Source organism: Haliotis rufescens, unplaced genomic scaffold (genome assembly GCF_023055435.1).
Source record: "Haliotis rufescens isolate VD_foot unplaced genomic scaffold, xgHalRufe1.0.p SCAF_8, whole genome shotgun sequence".
In the NCBI taxonomy this organism is placed as follows: Eukaryota; Metazoa; Mollusca; class Gastropoda; order Lepetellida; family Haliotidae; genus Haliotis; species Haliotis rufescens.
In genome coordinates, this window is record NW_025964372.1 from 920,411 (window position 1) to 933,010 (window position 12,600).

General features: G+C 42.1%; 1 protein-coding gene across 1 annotated transcript; it reads right to left on the reverse strand.

Annotated features, from left to right (window-relative positions):
- Positions 1 to 372: 372 nt before the first annotated feature.
- Positions 373 to 4,591, reverse strand: LOC125376909. Its single transcript, XM_048389408.1, has 4 exons — positions 4,079 to 4,591; positions 3,960 to 3,981; positions 2,482 to 2,655; positions 373 to 696 (listed from the first exon to the last, which is right to left on the reverse strand). Exons 1-4 carry the CDS (start codon positions 4,571 to 4,573, stop codon positions 473 to 475), a joined length of 915 nt encoding a protein of 304 aa, XP_048245365.1. The 5' UTR covers positions 4,574 to 4,591; the 3' UTR covers positions 373 to 472.
- Between the last annotated feature and the right edge of the window lie 8,009 nt (positions 4,592 to 12,600).

Genomic DNA, 12,600 nt, shown 5'->3' on the forward strand with positions numbered 1-12,600 from the left:
TGCGATTCCTTACATCATTAGTTTGTGCGTGTTTTCTGACCAAACGGCTTATTGTTGAGTAGTGATGTCCGGTTCTTCTGCCAATCACCTTGAACGAAAGACCTGCTCCATGAAGGCCAATAATCTGCCACTAGACTGCTTCTGACAATCGTCTACCCGGCATTGTGGGTTACAATAAACTGGGCTGTCAGAGAACATCTTTTATAGGCGATGTTGAGCTTAAGAAGATACTGCAATCTGCAAATGTCATGCACCATGCAATTCACGTGCTGATTGCTACGTTTTGGTGATCATCTTCCCTCCGAAAACATTACACATTTAACATCAGATCCCCAAGGAATACCTACCATTAAAACCAGAGTCGGGCGTTTTAAATGTTGTGATGTATCAAACGTATTAATGTGGGGTGCAACACTTTTTTTACTGTGTATATATATATTTAATGTAGGTGAACTTCGATAACCATGTTTCTTCATTGTCGAGGTTTTTCACAAATGCTATAGCCACCGTGACAACTCATCACCCCTATGCAGAATCCCACGCCCACCCTGTGTATTACGGAAGCGCATTTTCTCTTGTGTGCTTGCCCTGTTTTCGCGCACCAAAAGTTATCGTCGATCTTTACTCCGTTGGACCAGCGATGCGTCTTCTCGTTCCGCTGCTTTCGTAGTCCAATATAAAAAAAATTCTTCTTGTCTGAAAAGGAGAGGCAATGTTTAATATTTCAATATTCGATCTAATGCATCAAATTTCGAAGTGTCCTCCATATGTCTACTACAAAAGTTTTGAAAGCTTTACTGAGGCTTTTTATGTTGTAACATTGATCAAGCAAGAGCAAGAGTTGTACCATGAAATGTAAACACCGAAAGCTGGAGCTGCAAGAATAATGCTCGACATAAAGTCTTGTGGGGAGTGTAAGAATATTGTTCGACATGAAGTCTTGTGGGGAGTGTAAGAATATTGCTCGACATAAAGTCTTGTGGGGAGTGTAAGAATATTGCTCGACATAGAGTCTTGTGGGGAGTGTAAGAATATTGCTCGACATAAAGTCTTGTGGGGAGAGTAAGAAGATTGCTCGACATAAAGTCTTGGGGGGAGTGTAAGAATATTGCTGGACATAAAGTCTTGTGGGGAGTGTAAGAATATTGCTCGACATAAAGGCCTGTGGGGAGAGTAAGAATATTGCTCGACATAAAGACTTGTGGGGAACGTAAGAATATTGCTCGACATAAAGGCCTGTGGGGAGTGTAAGAATATTGCTCGACATAAAGTCTTGTGGAGGGTGTAAGAATATTGCTCGACATAAAGGCCTGTGGGGAGTGTAAGAATAATGCTCGACATAAAGTCTTGTGGGGAGAGTAAGAAGATTGCTCGACATAGAGTCTTGTGGGGAGTGTAAGAATATTGCTCGACACAAAGACTTGTGGGGAGTGTAAGAATATTGCTCGACATAAAGTCTTGTGGGGAGAGTAAGAATTATGCTCGACATAAAGTCTTGTGGAGGGTGTAAGAATATTGCTCGACATAAAGGCCTGTGGGGAGTGTAAGAATATTGCTCGACATAAAGTCTTGTGGGGAGAGTAAGAATAATGCTCGACATAAAGTCTTGTGGGGAGTGTAAGAATATTGCTCGACATAAAGTCTTGTGGGGAGTGTAAGAATATTGCTCGACATAAAGTCTTGTGGGGAGAGTAAGAAGATTGCTCGACATAAAACTTGTGGGGAGTGTAAGAATATTGCTCGACATAAAGTCTTGGGGGGAGAGTAAGAATATTGCTCGACATAAAGTCTTGTGGGGAGTGTAAGAATATTGCTCGACATAAAGTCTTGTGGGGAGAGTAAAAATATTGCTCGACATTAAGTCTTGTGGGGAGTGTAAAATTATTGCTCGACATTAAGTCTTGTGGGGAGTGTAAGAATATTGCTCGACATAAAGTCTTGTGGGGAGAGTAAGAATATTGCTCGACATAAAGTCTTGTGGGGAGTGTAAGAATATTGCTCGACATAAAGTCTTGTGGAGGGTGTAAGAATATTGCTCGACATAAAGTCTTGTGGGGAGTGTAAGAAGATTGCTCGACATAAAGTCTTGTGGGGAGTGTAAGAATATTGCTCGACATAAAGTCTTGGGGGGAGAGTAAGAATATTGCTCGACATAAAGTCTTGTGGGGAGTGTAAGAATATTGCTCGACATAAAGTCTTGTGGGGAGTGTTTTGTCACTGGGAATCTTTATGCATAGATCTAAATATGAAACACATGACGCCGTTTCGGTCTCGGTCTCGGTCTGTCTGTCTGTCTGTCTGTCTGTCTGTCTGTCTCTCTCTCTCTCTCTCTCTCACTCGCTCGCTCGCTCACTCACTCACAAGGTGTTACAAGGGACAGTGCTATTTTCGAGGTATTTATAAATACCAAACCTACTTTCTTGAATAACAAGGACATGATCTACTGAACGCGTGTCCTATCAATGCCTTAACGCTACTCACCCATGTTCTTGTTCAGATAGCCCTGCATTGCTTCATACTTTTGCTTCGTGTCCAGGACAATTAGTCGACCTCCTTCAACGAGCTCAGCACAATGATGTTCCATTTCCGAACTCTTCACGTTCTTCGTAACCAGAGCAAAGGATAGGCCCGCGTTTTCAATGTGTCTGAAGTTTCCTTAAGAGATGGGAAATGGGAATTAGGAACGGTTGTCTCGTGGTTGTCACTGCTGTAGACGTTATTAACACATGATATTCTATTTGCTAATTTCTCCTGACAAACGTGACAGTTATATGATAGAAATAGCAATTAAGTCTCCACAATGAATATTCTTTCAATTAGTTCTTGTAACTACGTCATTCCGTATGTATGACAATTGAATGTTCTGCTTAAATAAAAAAAACAGTCACCATTTTACTTGTAGTTGCCTATTTTCTGTGTTTACTTCTTTTTTAAAACAACAAAACAGTTTGTGCAGAGAATAGTTTGTGTTATATATACAAAGAGTGATTTCATAAACACTACCGCTCCCACGTAAACTGTATATAGGTGAGGTGAGGTGAAATGGTGTTTAACGTTGCGTTAAGGATTATTGCACTTATATAGCGACGTGCATACGTGTGTGTGTGTGTGTGTGCCTGCTAGTACTGCTAATACTGGTCCGGACTGATGCCGATTTATAGTGCAAGCCCACTGAGATACCATGCCGCAGTTTAACATGAATACCCCAATCAGACAGTTTTCTGACTCCGAGCCGACAAGTCTTTGTTTTAGCCGCTAAATGCCGAGTGCAAAACAGGGTAACAACAAGTATCATCTTTGAACGTCTTTTGGTATGACGCGCCCGGGGATCGAATCCCGAACCTTCCGCTCTCCGGGCAGACGCTCTACCACAAGACCACGGAGGCAGTCGACTGGATATAGCATGTTAACAAATGCATCTTGAAGGACGCCATTATATTACTACAGTTACAGCGGTTGGGTAGCCTGGTGGTTAATGCGTTCGCTCGTCACGCCGAAGATTCGGGCTTGATTCCAGACATGGATACAATGTGTGAAGCCCATTTCAGGGTGTCCCCCACCGTGATATTGCTGTAATATTGCTAAACGCGGCGTAAAACCATACTCGCTTACTCACTCACTCAGCGTTCTTCTTGCATAGCGTCGGTTATTTACAACAACCAGGGTCTTGAATAATGAGTGAGCAATATTCCCGTTATATCACGATGTGTCAGCTCAATGTGGGAGGAAGGCCCGAAGTGATGCAGGTCTCAGGCGTTTGCCATGTTGGTGAAACCCACGAGCACGAGTATGGTGCTGAAGAGCCTAAAAACCCAAACGGAGGGAACCGGGACTCGAATTATGATCTTATTTTTCTGGCGTTGCCAAAAGGACGCAGCTCTACACTGTGAATTGACGCCTTGATGCGAACCTTCGTCGTCATGAACATAAAACACACATTGCTGTGCAAGCGAACTTACCGCCATGTTTCTCTGTGACGACCTCCCTTTCAATCTCTGACATGTTATTTGATGTTTGATACCAGAGAACCCACATAGACATTACCGTGTTGGTGAGCCTCAGGCTCCTCAGTGACGACCTCCCTTTCAATCTCTGACATGTTATTTGATACCGCAGAGCCAACTTGGACTTTACCGTGTTGGTGAGCCTCAGGTTTCCCAGTGGTTACGGCCTTAGCTTCCATCTGTTGCAGCTTTTCTTCAATGTTTGACAAACGGGAGTTCTCTTCCTGTTGTGATGCATGCATATGTGACAACAACTGATCCAGCCTGCCAATGTGCTTTTCTTGGTCCTTTTGTTGTCTATCTTGATCCTTCAATAATTTCTCTTGTTGGTACTGATGCCTTCCCAGCTTATTCAGAAGCTCTGCTTGCTCTGCAATCAGCTCTTCCTGCTTCTCGAGGCGACTCCCTTGTGCCTTTAGATCACTTACGGCCTTCTTTACCTCTTTGTCCACAGTTGAAGGAGGATTAAACTGGTTTGGATGGGATGTTGGAGGGCCAAGATTTTTAAACTCAAATGCAACTGTTATGTGTATGACAGTTAGGAATACCAAACTCAGTTTGGCCATCATCTTTTGTCAGTGTCCGTCTTTACGAGACGACGCAGTAACTTCTCAAACTGAATCAGGCTCTTTTATAATGACCCACGGCAAAGGATCTGGCATAATGAGTTGCTGTCAAGTGGAAAACAAACCTGGCCATTCGTGTTCCAGTGATATATAGAGATTCGCAATCAGTTATTACTTTGAACACCAAATGCCTTGGTTGCTTTTCATGCACAAGGCTTAATGTATATTAACACGTGTGTTCATGTGTATTAACGATGAAAGTAACATCACACGTAAGTCGGCAAATGGAGAGCATGTATGAATGCCGAATACATTTGATAGTTTGGTTTCTGTGGCCATTTTATATTTGGAAACTTCTATTTTTTTAGAACTTTGTCAGCTCAATAACAAAAAAAATGATATTCGGAGGGACATACTTGTACATTTGTTTGTGAGTTTTAATTTGTGGGACTGAACTATACACATGGAAATTAGTTAAGCAGCACCCGTATATTCTCAGACTGAGATAATATAATGAACTAGTGCATGAAATGTGTAAAATATTTCCATACCAAATAAATTATTTAGCGAAAGGAAATGGTTGAGGAGGAACATTGCTAATATTACCATGAAATAATGTGGGGTTTTTTTGTGGAGATGTTACAGATTTGGAAAATGACTTAATTTCATCCCCAAAAATTACTAATGTCAATTTTGTTGAATAGACTTAACTGTCAGTACCATCATACTTCTGGTTCACCGAACTGAAAACTAATGTCCTGCAAGTCCAAATATTGACTTTCTATCAGTATCTTGTGTAACCTCCCTGAACCCGAACAACTGCTTCAAGAACCCTCCTCATTCTTTGGATCAATCTCTGGATTTGATGCTGAGGAATTCTGTCCCATTCTGTCCCATTTTAGGCCGTCGTGTTCGACAAAGAGACCCACCTGTCCATACGCTCAATGAATTGACTGTTACTTTGCATGAGAAATTGGATCATGATTTCTCAGAGAAGGTCGTACTTCATAGAGCGTGTGTTGTTTGATCAGTACTAGTGTTACATCATTCAATGCCTCAGCTGCCAAGGAAATTATGGTCGACGTGTAAAGGATATTTGCTAATGTCACGCATCTGTTACCAAGGTGACGTCTGATGAATTCCCTTTTGAGTTGTATCACGTGTTCCCGTGTTTTTCACATGAACAATAGACTTTCCTTTGCATGTTTTGGTGACGGATGCCACTGGTGAGACAAGATACTATCAACGTTTGCCGAACAACTGATATCGTCACTAACTGATTGTGATTCATAAGCATATGCTTATGAAACAGTCGGAAGAAATTTCCTTCAGCTGAGACTTCTCATGATTATGGAAATGAATGCGTTGCTTTTTGTATATATTTGTGTTTTCCGAGATATTTCAAATCTATTTACTAACCTTTGGCATTTACACAAAGGTCAATTTAACAAACAAAACCTCGTACATAATCATTTTTAGTAAAAGATGGTTCATTTGTGCATATTTATGTTTCTTGTTTCGTCAGCAGGTTTTCACATCGTGTGTGTATTGCCTTTTATTGACGTGTATCATGGGTGAACATGGTTTCTCACTCGAATCGTACCATTCATTTATTTACAATTAGGTCGTGCTAAAGTTTTAACAGATGACGGCTCATTCTCTGTTTACAGGTCACTTTAAATACACGTATAGTGTGGTCTGATTTCGTTTGCACCCTCAATGTGACTAGAATGTGAAAACCCTTTGCGTCCCCTGACTTGATATTACTTGAATAATATTTTTTGTTTAAAGCGCCGTTGCAATGTTCTCACTCTACATTAAGTTAATAATAAAAATCCATACACGAAATGTTGGGATTATGGTAACAATGAAAACCTTATTTCCACTGCATAAATATGCTACTCAAAGGTTGCTAGTGGGTCAAGTTTTGATGATAAAAACATCATCCAACAACAAGATTGAAATATCACGGTATACAATGATTGTGTAACCCATATAGGGCCTCAACTTAAATATGAATGGACAGCGGCATGAAGCCATGAGCACGATGTGGACAAGGTGCTTGAAAACTTGGGTTTGGATATGTGAAAGAAACGTTGCACATCACTATTAGAGAGCACAACAACATTTGCTCCTGAATGTTGCATCAACTGAATGTACTTATGGCCCCTTAGAGCAAAAAAAAAGTAGTTTCACGATCGAAGAATTAGGCATATATATAGGCAAGCTTGACATTGGGTCAACACGTCACGTTGCAAACGTCTTTGGTGTCAGCCAAAGTGTGATGCGCATGGAATCGATACTAGATGTTCGGATCATCTACCCTGTGACATGCAGCCGGTCGACAGCGTTCAACCACACAGCGAGAAGATAGGTTTCTTCTGACTACAGCAAGACGTCATCACGCCGTCGTGACTGCCACCACACTCAGGAACGACCTGCGGCACGCAAGAGGCGTTAACGTTTCTAATATAGACAGTGCGTAATCGTCTCTGTGACGCTGGTCTCCGGTCACAGAGTGCATGCATTCACATCCTACTGACCCAACATCAAGGCAGGTTTAGATTTGGCTGACGATTTCACAGATTGTTGTACCAGAGTGTTGGGGAAACAACGATAAAGAATTCAGGATTCAAACATAGGCAGACATGACGGCTATGGAGGAGTCTCAATCATTTGGGGTGGGATCAGTAGGACTGGAAGAACCGATCTCAATGTCCTGCAGCAGCTCACGAAGGTAGGTGTGTGCTACAGGGATTGACATTATGGATATGTACGTGAGACCGTAAGCTGACCGGACTTTATTCTGATGGACGATTTTGCACGACCTTATCATGCCAGTGCCGTTGATGGCTACTTAGAGCAGGAGATCATTGTCCACATGGAGTGTCCAGCTCGGTCACCAGACCCCAACCCCATCGAACTCACTACACCCTGTGACTCAGCCATGTTTTCACTAAAGAGTGGAACAATCGTATGGCACCCATCCAGACACTGAACGGGAGCATGAGACGATGGTGCGAGGCTGTTAACACATACCCGCTATTGGTTTTTAGTACAATGATTTTGTTTTCGTAATTTTTTACTCTCGTTTTGACGTGTGATCTGACAGACTAATAGGCACATATTGTTTGTTGGCATTGTGTGGCACATGACAACGGATTTTAGTTCATCAGTGAGTGAGTGAGTTGGGTTTAACGCCGCTTTTAACAGTATTCCAGTTATATCACGGCGTGTCAGCTTAATGTGGGAGGAGGGTGTATGTGTATGTGTGTGTGTGTGCGTGTGTGTGTATTCTCATCATAATTGACGTGAACCATAAATTGATTATTTTGAGGAGCGAAAATAATTTAAAGTAACAAAACCCTTTTCATATTCATAAGAAATCTCTGCTCTACGATTTCGACTTTAACGCAGGAGAACAACGTATTTTTACCCAGTGAGCGTAATTGGCAACTTAGCTGTGAATATAATATTAATAGATAAATCCGCTCTGACACCACACAATTTGCATGAAAAGGTAGATGTTGCCTGCCGCCGCAAACTGATGTTTGTAGATGAAGCTACAGGAACCTTTTGTGTCGGGTGCATTTTGTTTATCAAAAACAAAGTACACAATATTCGTTCAAAGGTCATGGAAACATAAACATCTGTGGGCATGGTACGGGTTTCTATTCGTATATTTACGTTGTCCAACAGCCTGTGAAGGCACCTGATGAGAGAAATGAAGTGTATGCCAAGAAACCGTTTTCATACTGAGCGTGCAATGTTTGCCATGACAGTTTTCAGTTCATAGTTTAGTAACAGTTTCATGAATTATTATATTATTGTACCATTACTATTTCCTAAAACAGTTGGTATTCTTAAACAAATTTGGAAAAGTACATTTAAATCGTTGCTGCAGTAAGCAAGGTACCAATGATTAAGAGAAATTGTTGCACTGAAATAAACCAATACTTTTATAGTTTATAATTACAGTTTACTTCTTCTCAAATGTTTTTTCAAGATACCAGTATCAATTAATTACGTTTCAGATAAATATTTAACTGGTACAATGTTGGTAGATCATCTTATTACTTTGACGATGTTAGTGACTATTATATGTGGCCACTGAGTTTTTTTCTGTAGATTTCAGTTAAAGGAACCATGTTGCATAAAACCAACGATTTGTTGGTCATACAACTTCCAAACGTGAATTTAGGATGTGCTGACCTTTTTCGCTTTTTTTCAATATTTTTTTTTCAAATCATGTTTATACACATATTTTCGTCTATATATGAACAAAATATTAGAATGTATATATGGAGAATGGTGTTATTTCATGTATATATACTAATTGTTGCATGTTGTCGATTGAACAAGAAAAAAAGTAGCATCACGTATACATGCTTTTTGTCGTTTATGAGTGAGTGGCCGAGTATTGATTTTAGCAATATTCCAGCGATGTCACGGCGGGGGACACCGTAGGTTCACGCAGTGTTCCCGTGTAGGGAGTCGAACCTGGGCCTTCGGCGTAATAAGCGAAACATTTAACCACTAGGCTACCCCAGAGCTCCCTTTGTCGTTTGTACCGGAACAATATAAGATCGTGTTTGCGTCCTGAAAGTCATTTGCATACTAATCATATAATTGCATCTACGCATGCAGAATGTTGTTTGCACATGAACAACATAATACTATCCTTACACGCATATTGTTGATTGTACATAATGTCGTTTGAATCAAATATCGTAATACAAAGGCAACCCGTTTGCCGTGGGTTGAGCCCTGTGTCGTCGGAGGATGGGAGTCTAGTGGTTAAGGGCACTGGTTACAGGAATAGCGCTCCTTTGCCCAATACACCACCGGCCGAGACGGGTGGTTGGATGGGTCCGTCCTATCAATAGGTCGGTCATGCCAAGTCCTGAGCACTTTTTGTGTTTGTACTGAAATGACTTTTGATTTAACGTTTTACTTTAGGACTTGGGCAAATTCGTATGTAGCAAATCTTGTATTTTGATTGTGAAATATTTCAATTGTCTAGAGTCGTATCCCAAGAAGGCTCATGAGCATATCTGGTGGATCAATTGATTTTTCGTTAATCTGCTTCAGTGTACCATCCCAGTATCCTTGGCGCTGCCAGTCGGAAATCCACTGGCTTACAGCATTGTCCTTGTGACATTCCGTGTCGGGTGGGGAGCTGGGATGTGAACTAATTACAACTTCACCTTGGCTCGACCACAATACAACAAACACGAGCATTAGATGATTCCTCTGTAAGGAACATGCTACTCCAAAATATTGTTCTAATAGTTAGTCTCGATTTGTAGTCATTTCCGCTGCCGATTGTACACCATTGAGGCTCAATCCTTTGGATATCTCCAAGGCACTTTATGGCATTGCCCGAGACGTGCAAAATGTCTAGAAAACTTCTACCTTGATTGCGTCTTGCCGAATGTAGGCGGAAAAACAATCTACAACATTTAGTCTCCACTGCTGTTCTGATTTCGCCACACAAAACTCGAGCAAAGGCATTATCAGAGATAGACACCGGTGTCGCTATGACATGACTGAAATTGAAATTGCAGGTGAATTGAAAGATCAGGGAATTACACATGTCAAACGTTTCACATACAAAAGAGAAGATGCCATCTACAAATCAAACACATATTTAATGACTTTTCAAAGCCGGCTCTTCCAAAAAGCATCAAAGCAGAATATTTTAACAACAAAGTGGATAAATACATTCCAAATCCACTTCGGTGTTACAAATGTCAGCAGTTTGGGCATGGTGCCCACTCATGTGACCACCGCAAGAAATGCCATCAAACCTTGGAGGATATGGATGTCTCTCCTCATTCTCAAGGGTACAACAAAAGTAAATTGCCAAGAAATGGGAGATCTCCTGTTTACCAACCTGTAACATTGCATTCCACTAGTGCAGTGGAGCTGCAGAGGTCTCAAGACCAATTTTAACGAGAAACATCTCTTAATACAATTACACGCGATCTGTCTCTAGGAGACAGATCTCAAACAGGCTGACAATTTGGATTTGCGTCAGTACACTTCTTTCCATTCCTTTTCTTCTCCAGGTGTTTTAGATATTTTAGAACTATACAATGACCTTGCTTCTGGCGAATACAACATCGTCCCAGTCATGTTGGAATAGCAGGTGATCCTGCAGCAAAGGCAGCTCTCGACAAATCTGTGACACCTCTGTTTTTAGTGAGTGAGTGAGTTGGGTTTAACGCCGCTTTTAACAGTATTCCAGTTATATCGCGGCGTGTCAGCTTAATGTGGGAGGAAAGCCCGAAGTGATGCAGGTCTAAGACGTTTACCACTTCAGTGAAACCCACGAGCACGGGTATGGTGCTGACAAACCTAGAAACATAATTGGGTCGAACCGGGATTCGAACCCACAATCATAGGTTTCTGGCGTGCCCAAGGGACGCAACTGTGCACAGCGAATCGCGGCGCCTTAGACGACTGGGCCACACGTGCCCCCACCTCTGTTTAAACCACACATTGTCTTCAAGGCTGTAATTAGATCCTATATGAAAAACCTAATGCAAAAGAAGTGTGACTATGTTTATTAATCCTCTCTGTGGGTGGATCATCAGGCATATTCCACCTAAGAACAAGTGCATGCTGCATATGTAGTTAATCAAAATCCAAGTCAGTCTCGATAGCTCTTTCACTCATAGTGTTCAGAACTTCCTGCGAATTTGATGAGCTGCAATAGCCGGATAAGTTGTTGCGAAAGGCATTTAGCTTCATCTTCAGACTTCACAGATATAATTAGGTCATCGACGACGAAGTCGTGCGGGACACTCTGACGAGCAGTAAAACTGAACTTGCCTGCATTGTCCTGAGCGGAACGTTTGATCGCATAGTTCGAGGCGAGTCAGCAGCATCAGATATCTGCACGGATATTTTGTGCACTTCAGGCGGGCACGGTTGATTCATGTCAGGTTTCCAGAGGAAGCGCAGCGAATCCGAATCAGTTTCAGGCACTCACGCATCCCACAATGTCGACTGCAAGTGCGACTGATTACAGTCTAAATCTCAGAGGTGAGGTGAAATGGGGTTTAACGTCGCGTCCAAGATTATTGCACTGATACAGCGACGTGCATGTACGTGTGTGTGTATTTGTGTGGCTGCTTGTACTAGTCAGGACTGATCCCGATTTATAGTGCTAGCTCACTGAGATACCATGCCGCAGTTTGACATGAATACCCCACTCAGTCACAGTATACTGACTCCGAGCCGACCAGTCCTTGTTTTAGCCCTCTAATGCCGAGCGCAAGACACAGTAACAACAAGTACCATCTTTTAACGTCTTTTGGTATGACGCGGCTGGGGATCGAACCAATTGCAAGGACCCTGCTGCAGAATTAATTACAAAATGGACCTATTTGGGTTTACAACACCATGGTGTGAATGTACCTGGTCCGAGTTGAGATAAAACCCCGACTTAGTCCCCGATACACGATACTGATAACGAACATCGACTCAAGACCTGACCTCGACCGTGTGAGATATTTAGTCACTAATCTAAACCAGCTGGTTCTTCTTGAATAAATCCGTTCTTAACCAAACCATGTTAAACAGAGCCATCATATTTCTGTGGCCATGCACTTTAAGTCCGGGGGGCGGTCGGGTAGCCAAGAGGTAAAAGCGTTCGCTCGTCACGCAGAATACCCGGGCTCGATTCCCGACATGGGTAAAATGTGTGAAGCCCATTTCTGGTGTCCCCCGCCGTGATATTGCTGGAATATTGCTAAAAGCGGCGTAAAACCATACTCACTCACTCACTCACTCACTCACTTTAAGTCCGGAGAAGTACAAGCAGCCACACCCACATATACATCAACCTGGCTGGGGAAGGCGATGTTCAACTCCTTCATCTCGTATCCACGCCGAGGGACGCAACTGTGTCAGACCCCGCCGTGTTACTCTCTGGGATCTCTGATCACCCAGGAACTGACACACATGCATTAATCGATTATTTCCTGTTTGTTATGCGTTAAATACAGACAGGTAGCTCGACC

What these genes read in the sequence shown, in the direction of transcription:
- LOC125376909 (XM_048389408.1), bottom strand. Translation starts at nt 4,573, where the DNA reads ATGATGGCCAAACTGAGTTTGGTATTCCTAACTGTCATACACATAACA. An exon ending in TGTCAGAGATTGAAAGGGAG is followed by an intron (nt 3,982 to 4,078) that starts GTCGTCACTGAG and finishes ATTGAAAGGGAG; the next exon opens with GTCGTCACAGAGAAACATGG. An exon ending in CTATCTGAACAAGAACATGG is followed by an intron (nt 697 to 2,481) that starts GTGAGTAGCGTT and finishes TCTCCTTTTCAG; the next exon opens with ACAAGAAGAATTTTTTTTAT.